Source organism: Fringilla coelebs (genome assembly GCF_963513975.1).
Source record: "Fringilla coelebs genome assembly, chromosome: 2".
Taxonomy (NCBI): domain Eukaryota; kingdom Metazoa; phylum Chordata; class Aves; order Passeriformes; family Fringillidae; genus Fringilla; species Fringilla coelebs.
In genome coordinates, this window is record NC_140029.1 from 91,892,587 (window position 1) to 91,920,315 (window position 27,729).

Genomic DNA, 27,729 nt, shown 5'->3' on the forward strand with positions numbered 1-27,729 from the left:
TCTTCTGAATCTTACAGGTGCAGAAGTAGTAGTTGACGTGGGTATCTTGACTCTGAAGTTTCCAAACTAATTTTCTCATGAGAAGTGTAGGAAAACAATGGAGTACAGGAAATCCCATGAAAGACATACGAAGTGATTATTTTGTTAGAGCAAAACAGGAGGTTCAAGAAAAAAATAGGATGAGATATTTCATGGGTTTTTGCAGGGCTTTTAGGCAGTCTCACAGGATTCACCGGTTTTCACCAGTTTCTTAGGTAAATTTCATGTAGCATTGGGAATTGAATCTCTGGATAGCGACTGTGCATGAAGGATGTGACAAGCAAGCAAGAGAGTTCAGTAACCTTGGATGCAGTTCAATCAGGACAAAATGCAGAATATTAGGCTTTGATAAGAGCAGTCAGGTGTGTAAGTGGAGAGTGGGTGAGGATTGGACAGGCAGCAGCTCCACAGAGGAGAGTTCGGTACACAAGCTGATCATGAGGTTGCAGCATTGCACAAGCTGCAAACATTGTGCTGGGCTGTACAAACAAGTGTGTTGTAAGTCAGACACAAGAAGTCACCGGCATGCTGGGTAGAGCTGAGATAAGCTTCTTTTGCAGAGTCTGCTTTTAGGTGCTGTACTTGAGTAGTTTTTAGCAGTGAAGGGAGAGGTTCCCCAAAGAGAAAAAACTTCTCCATCTTAATAACTTTCTTTGCAACAGCACTCATATTTGAAGCAGGCAGTGGGGGGAAAGAGAGTGAGCTGTGTAATTTTTTTTCCCATGCCCTTCTGGAGCAGAACAAGGAGCATTTTGCCTGAACTACACTAAAGCTATTGATCAAGCTGTCTGTTGGAAAGATTTTTCTAAATGCATGAGAAGTGAAGAGAATTCCTGGAGAAAGTTGTGGAGAGAAGGTTGGTTAATAAGCAGGTGTGATGAGCATTTCTTGAGAACGATTTCTGAAGAGTTGTGGTGGCTGCTATGACCAGCAGGTTCTGGTTTTTCTTGTAGCCCTGTTTGGTTCTGTAACCCAAGCCTGAAGGGCTCTTTATTGCAACTGAATGGCAAGAAATGCCATTGTGCTTGTAAAGTGCCTAAAGCTTTGCTCCTATTAGGAAGAAAATCAGACTTTGAACAGGGTGAAGCACTGTTGGTAGTAACAGTGGGACTAAGAGTAGGTGGTAGCGGCTTGGGTCTTTTGATGGGAAAGTGGCTGGGAGCCCCACAGCTGCTGCATCTGTGCCGAAGCACATTCGCCTGTGCAGCTTCCACTCTGCTCTTGCATCCTGAGCGCTGTCCCTGGCTGTGTTCTGGTTCATGTTGAGATACCAGCTAAGTGCCTGCATCCTTCTTGCCCTGCCCCAGCAGGTACCTTCCTTCTTTGCAAGGAAGTCCAGACATGGAAGAAGGAAGCAAGACTGTGCCATCTGATGCAGCCTAGGTTTTGCTTCAGGTGTGCAGAGCCAGGTTTGACAAAGGTTATGCTTCTTAGTGCTGCAAGCTGAAGCTTTACATGTGGGTGGATTAGTAACAAACTTAAAGTGCTCCTGGTTTTTGTTGCCAGATAAATGCCTGTAAAGATCAGAGTGCTGATCTGAGCTCATACTAGCAGTTTGGTTTCTTCAGTTATAGCAAAAATATAGGAAAATGCTTCATTTTGGTAATTCAAACAACACCGTTTAATATGACTTGCTTGATAATCAGATGTAGGGATAAGTACTTGGCTTCTTTGTGCATTTCATTTTATTGCTCAATTATTTGCTTCTGGAGAGCAAATTTTTGTCAGCAATACTCTAAATGAAAAAATTGTCACCACTTAATATATATTGATAAAAAACATGCTCAGTCATTTCTTTGCATTTTGTCAGAGGTTTTCTATTTTTCTCTGTAATATTGAAGTACATATGCTGATCTAAATCATTGTCTTACCCTCCTCTGTTTTAGTCTTGTTGGTCACCTTGTTTATGTATGTATTTTGATTATTTGTGTATCTCTTGCTTTGCAGGAGACAAAGATGGCAGCAAGGTGACTACAGTAGTGGCAACTCCTGGACAAGGTCCGGACCGACCACAAGAAGTCAGCTACACAGACACCAAGGTGATTGGAAATGGATCTTTTGGTGTTGTGTATCAAGCCAAACTCTGTGATTCAGGAGAGCTTGTTGCCATTAAGAAAGTCCTGCAGGATAAAAGATTTAAGGTGAGCCTATGCATAAGTTCATAGTATTGTCATAAATGTTATCTCCTTTTCTATGTCTTTGATGGCAGTGTTTTTGTTTTTCTTAACTTATTTTCATTGGAGGGCATAAATACATCTAAAAATTTTTGGGACTAAAAATTAAACAGATGGATTATGATAAAGCAGTAGTTTAACTTGAAAATCAGTGAGTCACAATGATTATTTGTATTAGTGCAAGTCAGGAAGCTAAAAATCCTGATTTGATGGGCTGTTTCCAGGTTGCTGGCCAGATTTCTCAGACAGTGAGCTATGGAAACAAGGGAAAAGCTTGTCTTAAGGTTACTTTTTTCTACCACAAACTCTTTTCCAATGATTAGTAATTAAACTGCTGGAAGGAACAGAAGCCTTTAGGCTTTGTTTTTAGTTGCTGCACCTATAAAGTTGAAGGCTACATATGAGTAAATCAGAAGTTTTAAAGGCCAAGCAAGAAGATAACAAATACTGAGCCCAGGGCAGTTTGGGCTGAAGATCACTTAATTTATTTTCTTATCTGATTTATAAACGTGTTCTACTCTGGTGGTTTTAATAGACTAGTGATCCTTTATTCTAAACTAGCAGCTTCCAAAGAGAAATCTTTTTATCTTGTGATTTTTTTAACCAAATAAAAGTTAAGAACCATAAGCCACCTCAACACTTCTGTTACTCCACAGCTTGGTACTTAATGTACTTGACCTCTTCCCTTATAGTCAGGGGGCATGCAGATCAGCTTGTGCAAGCAGTACATGATAGCAGAGGTCCTGGTTTTAACATATCTTGTTTTCATAGCTAGTTTCACTGGTAATATTTGTAATTTGTGTCCTTTTTTGGTGGCAAAAACTTTGTTTTGAAGTGTTTCAAAGGAAAATGGGAAACATACATTTAAATTAATGTAATGCAGAATTGTTTACTTCCAATAAGGAAGACTTAAAAAGTTTTTACATAGATCTGAGTTATTTCTGGACTGTATATGGGTTGAAGGTAATTAGTACTTGGGAAGCATGCAATATGATGTAAGAGTGCCTTATTTTTGGAGAAGAAAGAAGAGGTAAAACAGAACAGGAAAAACAAATTCTAAACCTAGTACTTAAAAGGAGCTTTTTGGTCTCTTCCCATTGCATAGGTTTAAGGGGGAAGGTCAGGATATTTCCTATACCCTGTCATGCTTGCTAGATGTCAGCTAGTGCTTTTGACATGAATCTTTGATTTCTTTAGTCTTGTAACTGTGGGGTTTTGCAGTGTGTCAAAATGAAAACTTGGCCAAGCATTTTAGTTCCTGGCCATCAGATATTAATACTCTGTGACATCTTACTTTTTTTTAAAAAATTAATCTCTCTTGGGCATTTAGAGTAAAATGTGGTCTTTGATTGCTTTTTGTTTTGGTAGTTTGTTTAGTGATATTTTGTTAACTTTTTTTTTTTTCTTTTTTTGAGTGTTTCTTTAAGTGATAGAAAAAATTGTTTCTTGAATATTAGCCCTTTGTTAAAGCAAAACAGCTAAATTGAAAAGCTAAGTAGGGTGTTTCCAGTTTGGACTCTGAATTAATTGTCTACATTTGATAATACAAGCTGAGAACATCCAATACCTGGAGGCATTAGTATCCCTAAATGAGGAGTAATTAACACTTAAGTCTGTGTATAGATTTGTAGAGAGATGGCATTCATTTAAAAATAGTTTTTTAAACTTCATAATTTGTATGGGTCACATCTGCAGTAATACCCAAGTTATGCATTTTTTCATATTCTTATCCCAAACTTTTATCCCAGCTACACAGCATCATCTAACTTTGGTCTAAGCTCCCTAGTTTTCCCCATCATTTGTCAGTTCAGTCCTCTCATTTTTTCACATTCTGATCTAGAAGTGTATGTTATGTTGTCAGGAGGTGTAAATTCTTGCAGGCTGGATGGCAGCCTCTGCCTGGACAGATATGGAAGCTAGACAGATGTATGTTCAGAGTAGCATACAATTTCTTCAGGGTTAATTTCTTTCTTTGGGAATGCCTGATCTAGGTAGTAAATACTGGACCACACAATCTACCAGTTACAGAGGGAACTTGGAAAGTCTGTTGGCTGAATGGTTTGAGTGCAATGTGGGAGCAGACCATCTCATGTGTTCAGAGAGCTGAGCTGTGGGTGCAGCTCAGTTGGGCTGTTGCCATCCCTGCTTGGCTGCCTGAGTCCAGACCCAAGGCCTGGTCAGTGGCGTTCCCTGAGAAATCTGCCATTCCCCTCTCATTAACGCATACTCCCTCTTCAGCAATGATTGAGGGGAAAAAGCCAACCTTACTGCAGGCAGCCCAAGGTGGTGGCAGCTTGTTTGATTCGTTATCACTTTGATAATGAATCATACAAGGGAGGGAAGAGAGGAGGGGGCACTTCAGAAACACCAGTCTGCACTTATCCCAGTGGTGAACAAGCAACAAGAGGAAAGTGATGTATGGAAGTTGCTTCCCGAAATTTGAATCATGAACAAAATGTTGAGCTGTATGCTTCTGGCTGGTGCCTGCTTATCCCTGTGCTTGCCTGTTGTGATACATTTCACTTGGTACGTGTAGTATAATTCCTTAGTCATGATTTCTTCAAAAAATCCTTTGAGAAGAGCCAGCAGATAGTCTTGAAACTGAAAGGACATGATTCAGGAACTTCAGAAAGTTCCAAGAGAGTGTAACCTCTAGGCTCTTGCTGCATTTTGTGAACGTGGAGGGCTGTCATTGTGTAGGTCTGGAATATGCACATCAGTTGTCAATTTTAGATCTCTGTCAGGAAGCTGAGATGCTTTTGTTCAGGTTTGAAGCTAATTTGAAAGCTGGAATTACCAGAGGAGGGTAATTCCAGCTTTCAAACTAGCCTATTTTTCTTTTTCCCTTTTCCATTACTATGACAAGTCAGCCTCCCAGCATTGGTTCCAGACCAGATTTCTTCAAAAAAATGATTTCTGAAAGAAGTTGAGTGTTAAATCAGTGCTGAAGAGTTGAATCTTACAGTTTCTGTGATGCTAAAGATAGTTTGCAATGCTGCTTCTTCTTTCTACTCCCCTCGTTGCAGTTCAGTGGTTCTTCAGTTTGACATTGCAGTTCCTGCATGACTTATTTTAAACAGAGTCTCTGAATTGTTCTGGATTTTAGAGAGTGTGTGTGTGTGTGTCTACAGTTCAGTGTAATGTACAGCAATAGTATTGGTAGGAATAAGTGGTAAGTCCCTGAATGGGATTAATAAAATACCACCTAGAGATTTATGCTTAATTTCAGTTGGTAGTTCTGCCTTCAGTAAGCTAGTTCTCCATACTAAGTGTGAGGAACTAAGTAATGTAAATTTGGGTAATTACCTGACACTTCAATCAGTAGTTCACAGACTATGTGCTGTTTGTCATTAATGTTTGAATCAATTTAATTTGTTTAATTTAATTGACTGACTCTTATGGAAAGTTATAATTTTGGGGTGGTGGGCTTTGGATTTTTTTTTTCTCAGTTAAAAGTTTAACAGGGGTGAGAGAGATGTTTCTCTTTGAAAAATAGTGTGAGGCAGCGGTTCACAAACTTTGGGGCCAAAGTGCTTTCAAATGGTAGAATTTCCAAAAGACCATGACCTGGCTTTCACAGATTTATACTGTATTTCTGCTTCTATTCCACAAATGTGTAATAATAGGTTCTTATGCAAAACATCAATAGGTGCAGTTAAAAGGTTCATAGAATTTTTAATTATTTCATTCATGTGTCTGTGCAGGCCCTCAAGTGGCACAGCCTAATTGTGATGCTTGAAAAGAAAATACTGGTAGCATAAAAATTCTTGCACTGCTTTTGTTAGCATTTTCCTTGGAATATTCTTCAGATTAAGAGTCTGTCATGTTGCTGTCTCATTGTGCAAAAACCAATAATAAGCAAAGAGGCATGTTAGCATAAATAGTTATTTTTTGTTATTTCTGCCATTCCATTAAGGTTTTTAAGAAATCCTAATGAAATGATCGTGTGAATTGCTAGAAGTATTTCACAGCTGACTGAGAATAAGCAGTTAAGTTTCTTGTATCTGAATTGCATACTTGATGTTTCTGCTTTTAGCACTGGGCTGTTGAAATCTAAGTGATGAAGAGAGTTTGTACTCCTCCTGCACCTTTTCAAACAGTCTAGATTGGGCATCACATTTCTTGTTAATGGCTCATAGAGACATAAAGTGTGCAGCAAGAGAAAGCCAAATTCTGTAATGGGAACCATTCATGCCATCCAGTCTGTCAAATCATTCAGGGACTGCCTTGGTTTAGCCATCCAACCGTGTCTGCCCTTGGCTTAGTTGCCTGAATTATTTAAATAGGCAGATCTTCTGGAGTGTGAGAGGATGTCAAACTAGGGCCTTAATGGTCCATAAATGTGAAGCACTGCATTGCTAAAGCTGAGGCCACTGTATTTTTCCTGATACAGTGATCTTTCCTGTTTTTAGTTACAGAAGGAATAGGTGTTGTTAGTATTTGCATGTTTATTGTTTCTTTGTTTTGGTTTATTGGTTTGGGGTGTTTTTTTTTTTTTGTTTTGTTTTTTTTTTGTTTTGGGGGTTTTTTTTGTTGTTGTTGTTTGGTTGGTTGGTGGTTTTTTTTTTGTTTTGTTTTGTTTTTTTGGTTGGGATTTTTTTTGCTTTTTAATATATAAAGTCTTAATGTTAATTTGAGCTTTAAAGCCCAATAAAGCAGCAGGATGGAAAAATAAGTTTGTGTTGAGGTTCTGGTTTCTTTCTTTCTCTGCTGGTGTGTGTACTTTTGTGAGCTGTTTGAAATGCTTCTGAAAGCAACAGCTTTCCTTCAGTTCCTGCCTCAGATATATCAAGCTGCTAAGTATAAAAAGATCCTTTTCAAAGTAGCCCATATCCGCTGTTTGTGTTACCTTATTTACAGCAACTTTGATCATAGTAGCTCCTATGAAAAATGTAAAACCACAAGGAAGACTTTCCACTGAAAAATGACTAGGTGATTAGGTTTTTTAGTTCTGCTAACTTTTCAAGAGACTTTTCTGTTTAAAGCATTCAGAAATCTAGAGCTGACCCAGTTTTTTTCTTAATAGGTTTTGTGTGTCTGCTCATGGTTAAAGGTATAATTCTGTAAATATGCATGTGAAAAAATGAGCCTGTTGATTAATTATTTGCCTCTTTTGCTCTCAGAATCTCAGTGGTTAACAGACCACTGTGAGAATATGACTTCAAATTGGGTTGAATCAGTTCTGTTTTTTCTGACTTCCCCCCAGCTTGTTTCTTAGCTCTTGGTTATTGATGGCCAGTAAAGATACAACAGATAGTAGCATTTTGCTGGAAAAAAGGGCTTCATTTCAGGGGGCTTCAGTCTGTTAAGGCCACTTTTGGTGGACTTGAGCTGTTTTGAGGAGAGATATACTCAAGTTACTCGAGTAACCTGACTGAAAGAAGAGTTAAAACAAATTTCGTTTTGCAGTCTGTAAGCTTGGGCTATGGGTAGTCATGTCTATATACTGACAAGCAGACAGGAGTTTGACACCCATCTTCTTGATATATGTTGGGGAGCCCAGTTGTAAAGCTTTAAGGGAAGTGGTATCGCTGTCTATTCTGTGCAGGTTTGTTTTCCCTTTGCTGGGTTCAGACAGGATGTGTGCATCATCTTGCTTTCTAATGTTTTAGCAGGTCCATCTTCCAGACTCCTATATCTATGTACCACAGCTTTGTCATGAGAATGTTAAAGGTACAGTTAAAGAGAAGCCATTGTACTGCTGGATATCTCATAGAAGCCTTGACTTCCTTTGTATGTGCCTGAGCTGTGGAACCTTTCTTTCAATTACACGGGTGGATATTGAAGTCACAGAAAAGACCTCCAAGACTGATTCCAACCTTGTACTTATTACCACCTTGTCAACTAGACCATGGCACTAAGTGCCACACCAGTTGTTTTGTGAACACCTCCAGGGATGGTGACTCCACTACTTCCCTTGGTGGTCCATTCCAAACTTTAATAACTGTTCTGTGAAGAATTTTCTCCTGATGTCCAGGCTAAACCTCCCCTAGTTCAGCTTGAGACTGTGTCCTCTCATCCTGTTTGCTGGTTGCCTGAGAGCAGAGACCAACCCCACTTTACTACAAACTCCTTTCTGTAGTAGTTATAGAGAGCAATAAGGTCACTCTGGATCTTTCTTTTCCCTCCTGCGTCACTCCTTTCTAGAAGGGAATTGAAAGTTATCACAGAGGTTCAGAATTAATGCTGTCTTCATCTAAGTCAGTGTTTCGGTTTGAATACAGTGTAGAGGTTGGATTTGCTCTGATGTATTCCTGATTATCTTTCACTGTGACCTCTCGTTATCTGCACAAGTTTCCTCTGAACTAAGGACTGAGCTTCCTTTTTGAATTTCATCTGTGTGTGAGTGAGATGCATTCTCTCATCTCTTATCTCCATCTAAGGATCATTGAATATTCAAACATTAATCTCTAAGGCCTTCTCTTAGAAGAATGCCTTTATTTACTGCATCTCAGTTGAGTTGGAAGCACCCATGGAATGAAAAGTCACAAAGCAAAAACATGGTGATGAGAATTAGTAACATTTAAGCACCTCTCTTTTAAGTCTTTGAGGGCTTGCACATCATAGCTACTTTGAAGATCTGAAGAATAGTGAATCACTGTTCATAAGACTATCATCGAGGTGTTACTCTCTTAAAGGTACCTTAATTTTATTGTTAAATAGCTAGAAAGTGCACCCAAAACAATAGATCTGTCTTCTGACTAATGAGATGTTTTGTGTTTGTATCACAAGTGGGGCTGGAAGGCTGAAAATGTTTTTCAGTGACTTCAGCAAATATTGTGAACATTTGTTAAACCAGCAGTAGAAAGATAATTGAGCTTGATCAAAAACTGCCTTTTACTCCTAGCTGCCCTCATCTAAGGGGAATACAGTCCCTCTTTAAGACGGAGGCTATCACATAAGATTTCCAGAATGGGAGATGCCTGGGCATGTGTTCAGGTTGTTTTTCCATCTTCTAAACAGCTGGAGGGCTATGTTTGCTTTCAGTGATGTTTTTTCTAATCTATGCTTTAACTCTTATATAGAGGCCAGATTTGTAGCTCTGGCCCAGCTTAATTTATCCAGATTATCAGAGACATTTACCAAGGTAATAGCTTTTCTTATAGCAGTACTTGATCTGGCTGTCTCCTGGAAGCTTACTGGAGGAGTCAATTCTATCATTTAGCTGTAATTGCAGTTGCAGTGCCTTTCTGTTCACAGCAACCAAAAAGGCTAGGTAGAGATCTGAATTTTCACTCACAACAATTTCATTTCATTTTCCAATTTTCTAAAACTTTCCTAATGGATAAAAAAATCTGTTTACCCTTGCTTTTCACAGTCTTTGAAGAAAGCAGTGCACTGTTCATTGTATCAGCTGTAACCTCCCTGGACATACTTCAGTGGCCTAGAACATCTAAGAACTCTAAGAATCATATTTCTAACCTTGTATTATTTTAAAGTCTGTATAATAAAATGATTTGTAGTTATGGCTACTCCTGCAGATGTTTTCAAATCTGACAGCTGAATTGGATGCATAATAGCTGTTAGTGCAAAATAGGTCTTCGGTTGGGTGCACGAGATGACATGGAGTTTGTACTAGGAGTATTGATTTCAGTTTTCTGCTTTTTAGCAGGGGAGTCTGGACTGATAATTAATGTCCAGGGAATGCAGTGTCATCCAGCTGCAGTTGGCCTAGGATAGAGGAAGAAAAGCTCTTTATCTGCAGATATGGCTTTGGGCATGTTTAGACATGTGTTTCCACATGCTGCCATGTGGAAGCCTACGTGTTAGTAGGGAAATAGGCCCTCAGAATATGTTCTTTGAAAAGGGAGGAGTCTTTTCTGCTCCTACCCCGTGGGTGTTTGCGTGAGGCCTTTTATAGATCCATACCACAGTTTAAGTGGTGTGTTTATTTTGGATTTTGAGCTTTTCTATTTTGGTGAGTTTTTCTGTGGTACTCCTTAAACTAGGACCAAGATGGGACTTTAAAACAAGGTACCTGTTTTGTCAGTTTTCTCTCCTCTTGCTCACTTGTAGTGTATAACTTGAGACTAAAATTAAATCTGTCTGTCCTATGTGAATTTACTGACGAACAGGAAGAACCAGAAGATACATTTCATTTATGAAAAGTCTTTTGTCCCACTAGTCCAGATAACTCATACAGCTGCTCCAATAGTGCTTTGGTTTATTTCCTGTTGTCTCTCAGGTCTTCTAAAGGAAGTGAGTTCATATGTCTGGTTTACATAAAATACATATATTTATATATGGTATATGAAATATATCTTCTGTATGTGTACATTCCTAAATTACCTAGACACTGTTTCAAGAGACACAGGTTAAATGGATGCTATTCTGAAGTAATGACCTTTGGAGTGGAGAGTGCAGTTTAAAAGAATTCCGAACCCATCAAGGTAGGGAAATGTATAGTTTAAAGCACACGAATAGATGTAACGTGGCCACATACTGACAACACATTATAACTGTAAGTGTACTTGGACATTGCAGAATTCCTGATTGTAGTCAAATTAAGTTCATTTGGAAAGATAATTTCCTTTCCTTTGACTTTTTAACATTGCTGCCTCTTAAGGGCCTGAGAACGACTGGGATAGAAAAACACTAACCCTGCATGCAGTAGAAATAACCTCTCCATTTTATATTTATAAATGAGTTTTACATCTGGGTCACACCTGCTAATTAGAGGGAGCCTTGATTATGGCATGGATTTGTAGGTCTGTGTAACAAAGGTAAAAATTGATTTTAATGTTCTTCATTTCGTAGTGTCTTATGGAGAGATCTTTGGTAGCCTCTCAGGATCACTACTCTAGGAGAGTATATAGGAGACTATATCTTTGCATTTCTGAGGCTGGTGGATTACAAGCTGGTGGAGCAGATTTGGGTTTTCTCATTCTTATGTAAAAAAAAATATTTAATGGCTGACAGTCTTAGTGTGGCAGTGGAGGAGACTTTCTAAGTGTGCAACCAGTTCAACTGGAGAATCGAGGGCAGTCATTGTTTTGTGAATGGAGCCTGAACTTGTTCAATTAAAAAGTCACAGTAAAATTCCCGAAGTCCTTCTGAAGCTCAGTGATTTAGTGGTCGACTGTGTATGAAGCTGTATATAAATTCTAAGCTAGTTTTATCTTTTTTCTTCTTGGAGTAGATGCTGAGATGATCAGGCAGAGAGCAGGCTCATCTAATGCTCTTGAGAGCTTGGTAATGCTGCTGCTATCGAGAGCTTGTGCATGAATGCAGGTGTTGGGTGGAAATGGTGTCCCAGGAGGAACCTTCCACACCTGTCTCCTAGTTAAGGAAAAGAGTATTGTGTAGACTAGAAATAGAAGATTAGCTTGATGGGATAAAAATGGGGCTTTTGAGACTACTTGGATGTTTGGCGTGTGCAGATACTTCAAGGCTCTTGGTTGTACCATTATGTATTCTCTTTTGTACATCCCACAGCATGAGATTGCCTGGCTACGGAAGATTTAGCTTAAATAGTCTTTATATCTAGCAACATTACCTACCTGTGGCTCTCACTTGCTTACTAAATTCTTACTTGGTTAAATTATTTTTGGTGCAACTTTCCAGTCTTGGAGCGTGATTGGAATATATCATTAAATAATTTATCCTCAGTTTTTGCCAGAGAACACTGGGGTTTTTTGTCTTTAAAATGCATGTCTGATAAATCAGGCAGTGGCAAACTCTGTGTCCTTTTTGAACTCAGTATTTGTTATTCAAATATCCTGCTGTGGCAGCAATTACGCTTGAGGGGAAAGAAGGGATAACCTATAAAATGCTAGTCATAGAAGGGGCAGAAGAGATCCACCTGCTGCTCAGGGGAGTCTTCCTGAAGCAAAGAAGAGGGACAGATCTTCTCATTTATGTGTCACCAAGACAGCTGTGCTGTACCCTCCGGCACTATGCTGTAGTTCAACTCTTTCGGCTTTAAAACCTTTTAATTGAGCTGTAATTGAGGTGTTTTTTTTAATTTGTGTCTCTTCTGTGAAGAGGATCAACTCAAAGTCAGCAAACAAAATGAGGAAGGTTTAAGTAAATGTGAAAATGGGAATAATTTTTGTTTTCCACTTGTTTTCTTGAGTAGACCTGACTCTTTATAAACAAATGGCATGCTCCTTCTGGGAAGTGTTTGGAACTTGGAGAGCCATGTAATGGGCAATTGTTTTCTTTGCTGCTAAAGGCAATATTTGCACTGCCCATTGCTTCTTGGAAAAGTAGTACTAAGACATGGGAAAATAATAAAAGGAAGCTCTTCTAAATGTTTTGTCAAGCATCTAAAGTACAGAGACCATTCACACTGTTGGGCATATTCTAAAATTAGCAAGGCTGCCATTTTTTTCATGTGACTTGGATACTTCCTGGTCCCTGATGACTGAGAAGGTGAAATAGTTGTTACCAACAGAATTATTTTCAGCCTACACAATACAAATAATTACTTTTCTACTACTTTACTTTGCATGTCGTTGAGGAAAGCTTGTTTGGGCTTTTTGTTCCCTTTCATTTTTTACATCACATTTTTTGTCTGCATTATGCAGTGAAATATGGTCCATTTGGAACGTTGGAAGATAAAATTTGAATGATAATGTAGACTGAGGTTTTGTTGGATGACCTAGACTCTCCTGTATGATTTACTACAGGAAATAAAAATTAATCTGGTTTTTATTGGAGTGGTTTTATAAGAGTTGTATCACATAATAACCAAAAATAAGAAATGTTTCTGAAAAGGCAACGAGAAACTTATTCTGTTAAGAAACATTCTAATTACAGTCCGTGATGCCTTGGCATGGTGTTGGTACTTCTTTTAAAATACAGTGAGTGATGTCAAGGAAGTGGTCATTGAAGATTTGTAATGTTTTTTTGGCCAGGAGCAAAGAAGGGACTCACTCTTCTTTAAGGTGAAATGTGAGGTGTGATGTTTATCATATTTTTAAATATATGTTCCAGACTTTTAACTAGCGAGAAGGCAGTCTGCTTTCTTCAGGGTGGGTTTTTGTTTGTGTAGTGCTTAGTACAGTGAACCGAGATGAGTAATGGACGCTCTTATATGTGTCATGATGCAAATAAGCAGACTACAGACATCTATATTCTCTAGTTCTTCTAAGATTTGAAGCCAGGTCTAATTGTTACAGGCCCAACAAAGGTGCTCATTTCATATCTTCATTTGTGCTGTTCCTTTGAAAGCCCCAGCCATGGTGATTAGACTACTTAGGTCCTGAGCTAGCTAGTCAGAATGCAAACATCCAGTCTGAATCACTGAAGCATAACAATGCATGTGGAAAACAACAACTGGATCTAATTTCAGGGTTTTTTTTAATTTCAGGAATTGTCACAAAAAGCTCCTTGTTTTCCCTCCTAAGCTTTATCAGACGATGAAGACAGAATCTATAACTTGATGTCTTTAAAAGATTCATCTTCTTTTTTCCTTTGTTCAAAGATTTGTCCAAGGATCTGCTTATCAAACTGAATTGGCAGGCCCTTTTGCATTCATCTTCCTTTAATCTCAGCAGGCACATTGAGTCATGAAGGTTGTACCAAGTTTTTTGGGCTTGAACACAGGCATCTCATTTATACCAGATGAGTTTAACAGTGTAGGCATGTTGATTGATTGTAAGTTAAGTAATTTGTTGTAGGCTGTTTAGTCCCTGAAGGGGGACATTGCAACGTATATGGGTGTTGCAGTGAGACATAAATACTGCTTGCTGAGCTGTCTGCTGGTTGCACTGCTCTTGCTGCAAGTGGACCGAAGAGGTTTTTTTCCTTTCTTTCATTTTTTTCCTTTTTAGAGTAAAACTTTGTAGTGGATGTTGACATTGCCTATGGGCACTTAAGTGGAAAATTCAGGTTTGGTGTTAAATAATAGAGGAATCTTTAAAAAGATGTGTTGCTGACTACCATGGGAATTAGTAGTAAGTGTGCAGGTGTGGAAATGAGGACATAGCAGTTTGCTACTCCAAAATGTAGTGCATGGGCTAGAAAACATTAGGAAGATTCAGTTCAGTATCTTACATGGATGGACTTGCTTTGTTTTGTGATGCTGAGCAACTTTGTAAGCACATTTCAGATGAAGTCTGGCAGGCGTAACAGGATGTAGAGCAGGAGAACTAAGGTGAGCACAGCTTTCTGAAGAATTCCTAAAAGTAAGGATGATACTTCTTTACTTTGTAGTGCCCTGCTGAACGTACTTTGTAAATAGCGAGCAATTCTGAGTTATAAAATTAGAAGGTGGTAACAGCTTACAACAACAGATAATAATCTTCAGTTGAGGCAATGGTATTAGAAGCTCTGTAGTTTTTTAAAAAGTAGTTCTATATTCTTTCTAGGTATCACAGTAAACTGTACTAGAATTGCCTGTCTGTGAGACCTGGAGCTTCCATGATTATACTTGATTTATTAACCCTATATACTTGTCATTTAGATATCTGCAAAAGCAGGAGTATGAGAACTTATGGAATGGAAATGTTCTTTCCTGGTGTGCAGGAAACCACAACAGGTTGATTGGAGTCAGCATTTGAAGAGCCACAGCAAATACTCAAGAACTTGGTGCTATCTTTGTTTTTGTTGTTTTTTTCCTTTTTTAAGGGCAAGAAAGGACATGGTTTGCAGATAGTATGCTGGATTTCCTGGTAGGCAATGACTCTGTTTCTGTAACTGCATAACAGGCATAAAGGTTATCTGCTTTCACGCAGGGCTAACAGATCTAGTAGGACAAGAAAGTAGTATGAGACACAGGAAAAACTAGGGCATGTTGAGGGTTGCCTGGAGTGTTGGAGGCATAACAGAGTCAGTGTATTCATTGAACAATTTCTGTGGCAGCATGAAGGCCATCAATTAGCAGGAAGGATACACAGTGCAAGGACTCTTGTTTGGATTTAAACTGATGAATATCTCTTGGAAAGAATCCTCCTTGCTAGTGGGAACAGCCTGTACACAGTCCAAAAGCACAATGCCGTGTGCAGGTGGTAGTAGAAAGTCCCTTCCTGGTGGAGCACTGAGCTGTGGCATGCTGTCCTACTGGCTTGTCTGCATAGATCTGTTTGTGGGTGATAATGCTGTAGCTGACTTCTTGAGTAGATAATGAACTTTCCAAGAGAAATGCACTGTCTGAGATCTTTCTGAATTCAGCTGTCCAGTTAAACAATGTAGAAAGTTTTAACTGATTCACCTTTAAAATTCATTTGAATTTTCCTGAATGTAAGTAGACAGTGAGCCCAAGATACAGTGACTTGTTTTAACCTAACCTTGTGTGCAGAATGTGTAGGGAGCGATACTGTCTTGCTTACATAAGCAAAGCAAGCAGTATCACATCCTCAGCAGAGAGTAATCTTCATTATTTCATACTCTTGGGATTTTAAATGCAAAAGGTCCTCAGTACCCTTTGTAGAAAGTTTGATTTCAACAAAATGTGAAAAAGATATTTTCACTGGTTAGGCGTGGGGCGAGGAAATTAATTCACAGAATCACAAAATGGGCAAGGTTGTAAGGGACCACAGTGGGTCATCTGTTCCAGTATCACTGCTCAAGCAGTGTCATTCCAGACCACATGGCATAGGATTGCTTCCAAATGATTCTTGAGTATCTCCATTTAGGGAGATTCCACAATCTCTCTGGGCAGCCTGTTCCAGTGTGTGGTTAACAGCACAGTAAAGAAGTTCTTCCTTCATATTCAGATGGAACTTCCTTTGCATCAGTTTCTATTCATTGTCTCTTGTCTCATGGTTTGGCACCACCAAGAAAAGCCTTGGCTCCATCCTCTTGATACCCTCCCTTCAGGTGCTTATGCTGATGAGGTCCCCTCTTAGTCATCTCTTCTCTAGGCTGAACAGGCCCAGACCCCTCAGCCATTCCTCATAAGTGAGATGCTCTAGTACCTTTATAATTTTTGTTGCTCTGTGCTGAACCCACTCCAGGAGCTCCCTGTCTTTCTTGGACTGAGGAACCCAGAACTGGACACAGCACTCCAGGTGTGACCTTAGTGAAGCTGAGTAGAGGGGCAGGATCATTACTCAGCTCCTGGTCATCTCCACAGCATGTCTGTTTTGCATGATGTGTGTGGTGGGAGATCTTCTTAAGCCATGAAAATAAAATCTTGTAGTGGGAAATATTTGGCAAGGTCAGTGAAGGTTTTGCCACTTGCATTATTATTAACAGTGGATGTTTTAATGAATTGGCTTATGAGAATGCTCTCTAGCACTAAATGTTAAATACAGAAGAATGCATAGTCCCTTGAAAAGGTGGTAGGTGGTGTAGGAGACAATTTCTGACATAATTTGTGATTGATTTGCATTGAGCCTCCTATCTTCTACAATTACATTTTTGGAAACAATTTACAGGTTCAGTAAAGAGAAGTTAAATGTCCATGTCTTCAGGTTTTAGGGCTCCAGATGACTAGGAACTTCCTTGGATGCATCTGGTGATGGCTGCTGACAAACTTTGGATGAGGTTATGCCAAGATTGACCAAGTCATCTTTGTTCCCTCAGTCTCTTGTTTTCAGTGGTTCTCTTCTGTTTACGTGCTACAGGGTTATGTACAAGTTCTCATTTTATTCTGGAAGCAAGATGGAAGTCAGGATGCTCACAAAGCTGCGTGGAGCAGCTCCTGGAGAAGGCTCCAGGGAGATCCTAGGGCAGCTTACCAGGACCTGAAGAAGTTTATAATAGATCTGGAGAGGGACTTTTTACAAGGGCATGTATGACAGGACATGGGACAGTGGATTTAAACTGAAAAGGGTAGGTTTAGATTAGATGTTAAAAAAAAATTCTTCATTGTGCAAGTGGTGAGATACTTGAACAGGCTGCCCAGAGAAAGTGGATGCCTCATTCCTGGAAATGTCCAAGGCTGGGTTGAATGGGGCTCTGAGCAACATGGTAATGGGAGATGTCCTGCCCATGGCAGAGAGGTTGGACCTAGGTGATCTCAAAGGTCCCTGCTGACCCAAACCATTCCGTGATTCTATGATTTTTACACATACTGGGGGGAGAAGGACTGGGCTTCATGGTAATTAGGTTGCCCCTGCCCTGAATTTATCCAGCTGGATCTGGTGCTTGGGAAACCCTGAAACTGGAAGCCCATGAGGTGGTAGTGTAGCCTTTTGAAATTTGCTAAAAGTGTGCCATTTTAAATTCATGGTGTTCACCTGGCATATGAAAGAATTTATTTCTGCTTTTTTTTTTTTGACATCTCTATTCCTTTTCAGTGCGACTAAGTTGTGAATCTAATCATAGTGCTGTCTCTCTGCTTTTAAATATGTCATTAAAAAACACACCTTGTTATGCAAATAGTTACTAAAACTTGCTTTTCTCTGTACTTTTTCTTTTGGGGCAATTTAGGCTAGAAGTGAATGTGAAGATTTCCTAATCTTTTCATTTTAGTGCTCTGACACCCTTTTGTCAAAGGTAATGATTTCTTGAGAACTGGGACAATGTTTGAAAAGCAGTAATGCTGACTAAGGAAAAAACTCTCAAGCACAAAGTCTGATAACCTGTTTTATCAAACTTGGAACACTAATTCTTCAACAGCTTATAGTAAATTTGTACTTTGACATAGCTGGCTTTCCCTTTCCAAGTGTATGATAGGTTGTATCTAGCAAAGGTCAACTGGTGAAATTATACTGCAGCTCTGGGAAGAATGTGCTGTTGCCTTTTAATATGAAGATATGTATTTGGGGAAGCTTGAATTTGTTTTATATATAAAACTATGAAGGCGTGTTGAAACATTGTTATATGTCAGGCTGAACAGGCATTGTTATATGTCATCTGAAATTTGGTAGGGTATTTATTATTTTAGATTTATCTTAGACATGGTATTCACATGTGGTGGTTTTCTTAGTTATAGAAATAGCTAATAAATTTTGTTATCTGCTCATGACGAACTTAGCAAACCAGGGGGTGGGGAGCCAGCATGGATATGGGGAGAAGAGCTCATTGTGTGTGTACAAGGTAAGGTGTGTAAGTTCCAATTTTAACTTCACTGCTGGAGTTGGGCCAAATTCCTCTCCCATTCCCCTAGCCCCAGAGGAGGAGCTGCCCAACCTCTGAATTCAGCAGGGGATGCTTATGCTTTTAAAAGCTTAGTTATTTGGGAGCTCATTATAAAGAAATTGTACTGCGTGAAAATTTAATTCTGCTGGGCAAGTAATCATCTGCAGGCTAATTCCACTTGCCAGTTCCACTCTCCCTTTACTCCCTGCTTAGTCTCCACCCATCATTTCCCTTTTTTGTGTCTTCTAATTTGAACCTCGTCTCTCAGGTCTGAGGGAGTAATTTGGATTGAAATAAAAGCCCCACACGACTTGTAACATCAGGCTTTTTCATGTCATGTAGCAATAGGCCTGACACAAAGAAAAAATAAACATTGGAAGCAGTACTTACCTGTTCCCTAAATAAATAAATTTTTTTTGATGGTGAGGAGAAATTATTTTTGTTTTGCAAGTCCTTTGGAATCTGTTTGCATGAAACATCTGCTACATCGTATGTAACAAGAGAAGGCCAAGAGTAATAAAACATTTCATTAATGTTTAATAACATAGTGATTAGCAACCCAGCAAATGTCTTATGCCCGTGGGAGATTGGAACTTATTTGATTAGTAGATTAATTGCAACCTGTTCTGGTTATGATTGCAGGTGTAAGGTTCTATGGATATTGCAGACTCCCTGAGGACTGATGTTAAAGGCATTTTTATACTTACTTTCTTCTTAGTTAAAGAGTTAATCAAAACATGAGTAAAAATCTGACTGCTATTTCTATGAAAGGAAATGAATTTTTACTTTAAGAGTGTTTTAACAGAGATCCTCTGTGCTTCCACTGAAAAAGAATGGTTATTATTATCTCTGAAAGCATAGGGCTGCCTTTTACAGAATACTTTTCCTTTCAGTTCTTCTTCTGCTGCACTTTATTTCAATCTTATAAGGGACTTGAGCAATCTCTCTGAGTTTCAGACTTAGTTCTGGTTTTCTAACTTTTATTTTGGATACCCTGCAATTCCTCCTGCATCTGGACCTGCTGCTGGCAGAGCACAGCAGATGCTATAGAATAGAAGTGTAGAACTGAGCTGTTTATCAGGTCACAGTATTTGAAACAACCACTTAAAAAGTATTCAGTGAATTTCAGGTTGTGGTCTAGAAGCGACATGATGCTGGAAATCAGTTTGTCTTCCGAGTTTAGTCTCAAGCTTCCCAAGCTGGAAAGAATTTAGAGATGGTATGATGTCCCTGAGAGGCTCTTAAACTCCACTTCCACTCAAAGAGGCAACAGTGAGCTAATGAATTCATCTTCCACTGTTCAATTAACTGCTGAGATACAGGAAGAAAATGAAAGAAAAGTCAATTTTTTTTCTTCTGTTCTCCTAGGAAAGATCAAGGCTTGTTTTATCTCTTAAGAACACAAATAAGCCATTTCTCTTTCCAGTTATAGGAAACTATGTGTAATAGCTGTATGAAGATCAAGTTGTCTGCTTAAGGGCTGTGTTCTGCCTTGGAAAGAACAGCCTCGCGATGACATAATATGGCACTTGCCATTAGTGACTATCTAGGGGAAGAGTTAGGAACTGGGAGAGCACGTGGTCCCTTCCTGAGAAGGGATGCATTGCCTGAGTTTATTTGGAGCAGTAATAAAATAGAAGGAATGAATAGGGTGAAAACAAGGTGTGTGTTAGTAGCTCAGATTTTCATCCAGCACGCCTGTCAGCTCACTCATTGCTGCATGGTTGTGGTTCAAATCTGTCTAGTTCTGAAGAGGCTAATGAAAACTAGCCCACCTTTGTGGTAGCTGTGTGATTTTTATTTTTTTTTTCACTCAATATTCTTTAGTTGAAAGCATATTTTTGACTCCTGCAGCCCCTGCTTGCTCTTTAATTTCAGTCAAGCTGTTAATAATCATGGATTTGCAGGTTGGGAGCGTGCTGGCGGCCCCACCTATGCTTGCCTGAAGCCTGTGCCTTCAGCTTGCCCTGGCCCGGCTCCAGCTCCAGCCCAGCACACTCTGCCCACCGGCTTCTTCAGGCCGGTCCTGCCTGCTGCTGCCGCATTCAGAGCTGACACTTTTTGCCCTGCTCTGTACCCCTGCCAAGGCTGAAGGTCGCTGTGCTCAGTAATAAATTTTGGACAGAATACAGCTGACGCAAGCGTTTGTGCCTGTGACTCGTTCTGGGTGTTTGCGGGCCAGCGTATCAGGAGTGCTTTGCGGTGCAGCCGTGCTCTGCACCTCTATCGTTTGCTGCTTCGGGATCTTAATTATCAGAGGTTTACGGGGTGAAAAACAGAGGAAAGCGCGGCAGCGTTGTGGATCTCAACAGGGAGATGTAGCTGGGTTTGGAGCCTTTGGTTCCTTCTAGTTATGTTCCTTCTGGGTATGGTTCCTTCTGGTTATGTAGAGCATGATGCAACCCCAATGTGCCGAGTTGCACAGAAGTGCATACGCAAGCATTTTGTATGTTGGACCCCCTGGCAGCTTCCTCTGCTCATGCCCCTTGCGTGGCACAGTGCACATGCACTCATTATTCTCATGTTGTATAGGTACTTAGCCTCTGGGTTTTCCCTTTGGGATTCCTGTGAATTGCAAGCAGGAAGAGATATAAGGAAGGGGTGGAGGGTGAGGGTATTTAAAGCAGCAATTCTGTATTTGAACTGTAAACTGCTGATGGCTATCACCAATTTTTTGTTTGTTTTTCTTAGTTTTGTTTCTTTGGTTTTTGTTTTCCTTAGGGAATCTGAGAACATCAGCAATATATAAATTAGTATTTGATCTATGTTTCTGGGACTTTCTGGGTGATAAATCTGAAGTGTTTCTACAATTGCTAACCCTCAAAACTGCTGCTGTGCATGTGTTACACATTGGTAGAGGTTGCAGCAGGACAGGGTATGTGGACTTTCTGACCTGCTGGGCTCCAAGTATTTAGCAGTCATCGATGCAACAGCAAGAACTGGGTGGTGGGTGTTGTGTCATTACAGCTCTTAGTATGTCATGGATGCAGATATTTAATAGATAGTATTTATTTGTTGGCATTGTCCCCTGTTTTTGAATTAAAGGTCATGATTGCGTGAGTTTGAGACTAATAGGTGTGCTAAAAATGGAGACCACCCCAAATTAGATCTGCTGGTGCTATAAATATGCTGTGACTGACAGGAGGGGAGACTGAGGCTTTGTCCTAATCCACACCTCAAATGTAAAGGAGGAAAACTGTGATCCCTGTTCACGTTTATCTCTGCGTTAAATTGCTTGCCTAAAAAATGTACTTAATGTGGGTGGGTAGCTATTGATGACCAGCATGGACAGATTCCCAGCCCAGGCTTCTGTAGCTACACTTTTGCACTACTTTTGCCTCCAAGCACTGAAGTGTTGGTGATATATTGGGGCAAGATGGATGTAGGAATTGGCCTTTATTCTGTAAAATGCCTGAATTATAATATCTGGTAAAGTCAGTGAGAAACTACTCAGTGAGAGTAGTTTCTGTAATATTTGTGCTGACAGCAGGACAGCGTTAAAAGCAGTTTTGTGATTGATGGAGTTTGAAATCTGTCTTTGGAGGAATGGGTCAGGCACCTTGAGGAGGTTTTAGAGAAGATGCGGTACAGCTTGTATTTTGTGGACTGACTGCTAAGCTTAGGACAGACCACACATATTGCTAGGATTGGAGCTTTAGTAACAATATTAGTGAAAATGTGCTAAATATGGTGGGGTTTGTGATCCCAGGTTACCCCTTGGTAACCTGCAAGGTGCTATTTCAATGGCATCCTATGTGGTCTTGAGTTTTTTTGATTCGGTAAGTTTTGCAAAGCTTAGTTTAGGAGGGATGGTTTCATTGTTGTGCAAGCAGCTGTTCCTGCAAGGCATCAAGCAAAGTTGGCTAGGATCACACTGAAAATCCTCTCAGCATGTGTCTGCTTCCCTGTGCTTGGAGCCCAGCCTTTTTCTTGTGGTGGGAGGGGGTCAGAATAAAGAGGTTTTTTGCTGCTGGATGAAAAATGCTTTGAATCTCTCAATGTTTCAGCCTGAGCTTGTTGTCAGGGCAGGCTCAGCAGTGCAGTAGGTGAAGGTGAGTGGTGCAGTAGGTGAAGGTGAGTGGATGTGATGAGTCATTCTGGCTGTAGAAGTGGGAAGAACCGGGGTGGGGGGGGGGGGGGGCGCGGAGAAGCAAGCCCTTGCTGGCTCATCACTGTCTTCATGCCTCTTGCTGGAAGCTGATTTCTTCCCCAGTTTGCCCATGACTTTCTCTTCCTGCTCTTCATTGTGGGAAAACCTTTATGAAGGATAAGAAATGTGGTTAAATGGAGAAGATTATGTTGGAAGCAGAGAAAAAAAGGAAACAGTAATCATGACACATACAAGAGCAGGAATAGTGTGTATACTGTGAAATTTGGATCTACCTGTGCTACTTTCATGCCACAGTTCATGCAGTTATACTCCATTTTCTATTTTTTCAATCTGATAGAAGAACATAAGGTATTGAGCTTCATCAGTTGAAGGTATTACACCAAGAATAATAACAATTACTTTAAAAAGTGCAAAAATAAGCATTAACCTTAGTTGTTGTTCCTGTTTGATTTAAGCTAGAAGTCTGATGCTGAAGGTACTTGTTGAATTAGACTGGTAGCTTATCCTGCCTTTCCATATAAAATATATCTTCTCTAAAAGTTCAAGACATGCATAATTTAATCTGTTTAAAATAACCAGGTCATGTCCTTAGTGTGACAGAAAGCAAAAATATAAATTCCTAATTTCTCCCATTTCATCTGCTCTGAACATGGTCCTCAAAGAACCTTGCTGAGATTTTAAAAAGGTGATTCAGAAGAAAAACAAGAATCAAAACCCCACATGCCCTTCAGCTAAGGAAACTGAGGCACTCTGTTCCGAACTGGATCCAGGTTATATTTCTCCACTTCACTGGGTGCATATTGACAATGTCATGCTGACATGAGCTGTACAAAGCCTTTCACTGTCATTTGCTCTAGTGCAGTTCAGGAACTTGCAAGTCCATAAACCTCATCTCTGATGAGCCAGTCATTTTATCCCCTGCTGTAAGAAAAGGAGGGAGAAGGGGCTGGGGAGGTGTGAGGCAGGGAGAAGCAAAGAGTCAGACTAAGAGTGGTGAATGCAAACTGGTTTAGCTCTAGAAATCCCTGGATGGCGAGGAAGGGGAGTGTATGTAGCGGGAGTGATGGTGATCCTATTTCGTAATAGCAGATTACAGTAGTAATACAGGCAGAAATGACCTTGCTTTGGTGGTATTGTATCACATGCAGCATTAACACAGCTCTGAGGGATTGGGAATGTGTGCCTTTGGAGAGAAGGCATGAATCTTCCTGCATGAACTTTATTGGCTGTGCTTTGAAGTTATAAATCTGATGTCTTGGCAATCTTTAACCAAATCTTTAACCGTGATGAGCGACCAGTTTTCTTCAATATAATGAACAGATAAGAGGCAGTCTGGTCTAGGAAAGTTGTCTTCATAAGTGAAGAACAGGGTTTTGTCACATGGCATTTGTTTCAGTAGTTAGTGAAGGGCTTAAATGCACTGATCATAGAGCAGTCTACATTAGCAGCCTTTGCCTTCTGGATAAAGAAATCTATTTTAGATAAAGAAACTGAATTGCAGAAAATTTGCTGAGTAATCCGTTCATAGTCCCATTGGTTTGCGGCTCCTCAAAGGAACGTGTGCCGCAGCAGCACAGTTTGGTGGCAACAAATGTCTGCCGGGTCCTGTCCTGTAGCAAGGCTGGTGCTGAAGGGTATTGCTCTCTGCAGTGCTTACCAGGCCTGGTACACTCGTTCAGTTAGAAAACTCAGCCTTTCCTTCATGTTGAATGGGTGGGGGAACAGGAAAGTATAACAACTTCCTCCTCTTCAAGTCTTTGGCTTTGCATCCATGTTTCTTGGAAGACAAAAATGATGAGTTAAGGATAAGCATGAGCCTTAGGTTTTAATCTACCCTGTATTTTGAATGTGCACTGTCAGCCTTTCTCATCAGCCTGTTTTGAAATTATTTTAGTTTGCATTATCTTTAGACATGCATTTTGTCTCTTGCACTTGGTGCATGACATCTGTCACTGTTCATTTCACTAAAGGTTCCCTGGTTATAACCTGATATTTCCTCTTCCTCTCCATGCAATTCTGAACTGCTATTTAATAGCCCACATCTTAATGTGAAAAGGTTGTTACTTATTTAAGATGTATACAGGGAAGTATATGGTAAAGTGAGACTACTTGAAGCATTCGTCTGAGAAAAAAGTAATTCTTGAACATGAACATCAGTAGCTGTTCCCCTGCCGTATCCAATTTGAGCTTTGCAATTGTTCAAGTATTTCCAGTTTTAACTCCACCAGGGAGTGGTGATTAGAAATCAGGTTGGTTTTAAGATAGCTGAGGTGACTATTTGGCTAAGATTGCAGTTTAGATATGTTTCCTTCTGCCTAGTCACAGGATGCAAGATATAGGTTACTGTGTAACTGGTTTATGACTTATCCCTGATATTAGCACCTCTTGAAACACTCTTTGTGCAGCTGCAGCAGATGGTCAGGATGAGAGCTGGAGGAGATGGATCAAAGTGGAAGGCATCACAGTAGGCAGAAACTGTGCTTGTGCTAGGATGAGATACCAGAGTATAAATATAACTTCAGCCTAGCATTAGAATAGCTTTTGCTGATTTCTTTTTTCCAGTGTATCCAATCAGCATGTACACCCTATCTAAAGAACACAAAGCAATAACCTGACTTGGCGTATGGGTATTTTAAGAAGCTAGTAGAGATATTACCAAAATAATATTTGTACATTAATGCTTAGCATATTTGTTTCTTCCAGTAAGTCCATGAGATAAAAAGTATTATTCCCATCTCACAGTCAGTAGGAGAAAGGGAAAAAGAAATAACTTGCCATATATTGGGCTATGAAATGCTGGTGGAATTTGGTTGAAGTACTAGAACCTGCAGTATTAGGTTTAGTCCTATAGTACAATGCTGTAAAAGGCAACAGAAATTAATTTTGTCATAATAGGTGATTCTGTAACCAGTGGGATCTAGACCCATCCTTGCTTTCACTCATTAATTGAAATCTGCTCCATGTTGTAAGGTCCAGGGAGATACTCCATGGTCAGCAGTGGTTTGTACAAGACAAGAGGAGGAGATTCTGTAGACCTGAAGTTCAAATTGTGCTATGCAGCACAGGAATCCCAGCCATGACTCCCAAAATTGACTTTTTAAAAAATGTGATTTAATAAAGAATGAGTAAGTGGAGACTATGTGAGCTCCTGTTCCTACCAGGAGAATGCTTTACTCTGTGAGATGTGAGGCATATTGATGAGGTGATGTGGTGAAGCCTGTACTCCTTTTTTCACAAATTCACTCCAGAAGATTTCAGGAGCTACATGAAAACCTCTCTCGTTGCTTTCTCTTACTTTATCTTCATCTTGCAGTATAGAATAGGCCTGTCTTGGTATCTACTGAATGGTCTTAGGCTTTAATCTGTTCAGAGGCCAGGCAGGCTCAGGGAGGGACTTGCTTTCTCCTTAACCACTGGCTGGGTGATTGCCACCTGATAACTGTGTGAGATGTCACTCGTGTTTGTAAAGCGCTGGCTAATTCTGAAGTATTTTTTCAGTCAGCGGGTGGCAGGGTTGATAGGATTAATGATACTGCATCTTATGTAGCACCTCTTTTTTTTAAGGCTACATGGCTTAGAGGAATTAAAAGCAGAGTTTGTAGCCATGTTCGCATTAGAAGCTCTGAGTGGTTCTTGTGGAGCTCCTTAATTATTAATTGTAGTGACAGACACCGTATGTGACCCTCTGATAACACAGAATCTGAAATCATTGTTTTGACAGCAGCACTGCACAAAGTGGGTGTTAGCTTTGTGCATTTGAGTGTGAAACTGTGTGGTGGCTAAAGAGTTCTCTTCCCAAATATTCCTGAACTTGGCCAGAGTTAATGATGCTAGTAAAGAACAGTGAATTAGTCTAGTGTATTAGTTCTTTCTCTTTTAGGATATATGATTAGCAATCCCACAGTAAAATTAAAAAAATGGAATACCTTCTATTTTTGTAGCTGCAGATTACGTATTAATTGAAAAGGGAAAACCAGCGATGTGTAAATGTGACTAGAGGAAAGAAGTATTGTAGCAACAGCTGTGGAATGAAGTGTGACAAACATAGCTGTGCTAATTTTACTTGCTTGTTTTTACTCCTACCTGCATTTCAAAACTTCATTTGTTTTTACCTGCAAGATCCTTCATTTGTTCAGGCAATATTTATGCAATGGGTATTGCAGTAAATTTCTCAGTTTATCACGCATGTTATGAACTGATTTTATTTTAACAGCTCCCCTTTCCTTCCTCACTCTTGGATGGTGCAAACAGCTTGATATAAAATAGAAAAATAATGCTGTTATTCTGTCTGTCTAAACTGGTTTAATCTTGGTTGAACAAAAGTGGAAATTGAGTTACTAATCAATTTCAGGTTCTTTATGTTGGTATTGCAAAAAGAATGGTAGAGGAAGGGATCTTTTGTTACAAACCTCTCTTGCACTGTAGAGAAGGGTGGGCATATAGGCAGAAATGTTGTTTGCTTTGACAATGTTTGCATTATTTTTACAGTATTTAAATGGGATAGGCTTCCTATCCTTGTGGTTGATATATTGTGTTATTATAAGATCGGGGGGAAAAAAAGGAAAATTAATGTCTTCTTGCCTTTTACCACTGACACACTGATAATGCAAGTAGGTAATTCTTGAATTACGTGATGGATTTTTGGATGTTTATTTTAGACAGAAAATGTAGTCAAAGGTGGCAATATTCTTAATAATAAAGCAATTGCAATAAATACTGATAAACATGTGAAAGCTGTTGCATTTCTAGCTTAGTTGTTCTTTGGTTTTTCAATTTCTGTATCTGTTAAAGTGTGCATCGTGGTACCTTTACCTTTTCCACAGATAGTTTTTCTAATTGTTTGCTTTTCTCTTGTTTCAGAACAGAGAGCTCCAGATTATGAGAAAGTTGGATCATTGTAACATTGTCCGATTGCGTTATTTCTTCTACTCTAGTGGAGAGAAGGTAAGAAAAAAAACAAAGGAATGTGTCCTGGTAACTGTCTGGGGTATAACTGGACTGTCTGAATCTATGAAGACAGAAATGTGAAGATATCAGACATTTACTACTGGGCAAACTCTGTAATGGTGCCCAGCAGGTCATACTGGAGCAGATGGTTTTCAGTATAGAAGTGTGTGGTCCATAAGGAGTAGTGTTACGCCAAAAATAGAACAAGGCTGCAGTAGATTTGCATATGCACTGCCTCTTTCTTAATCTAGTGGATCACAGCTGGGCTTTGTGTGTTCTAGCACTCCCTTTCTATATATGCAGATATATGTGTTTTCTAGGATTCAGTGTTAAGCACTTTAGATTTAAAGCATTTATGTGACTTTTCCTAGAACTAGTCTTTGTATGCTTCTGCCCCCTTCCTTGTGCATCTGTTCAGGTGCAGGCTGAGTTTCAGAGCCTGAGGAAAGAATAATGTATGATCATGTGATTGTGTCATTTGTCAGA

At 39.7% G+C, this 27,729-nt stretch overlaps 1 protein-coding gene across 2 annotated transcripts in view; it reads left to right on the plus strand.

Annotated features, from left to right (window-relative positions):
- Positions 1-27,729, plus strand: part of GSK3B (glycogen synthase kinase 3 beta) — a 145,771-nt gene that overhangs the window by 52,727 nt on the left and 65,315 nt on the right. For both annotated transcript variants that reach the window (XM_084225113.1, XM_084225112.1), the window contains exons 2-3: positions 1,987-2,180; positions 27,157-27,240. In XM_084225113.1, the coding sequence (XP_084081239.1) occupies positions 1,987-2,180; positions 27,157-27,240 (278 nt within the window). The remainder of the gene's footprint in view (positions 1-1,986; positions 2,181-27,156; positions 27,241-27,729) is intronic.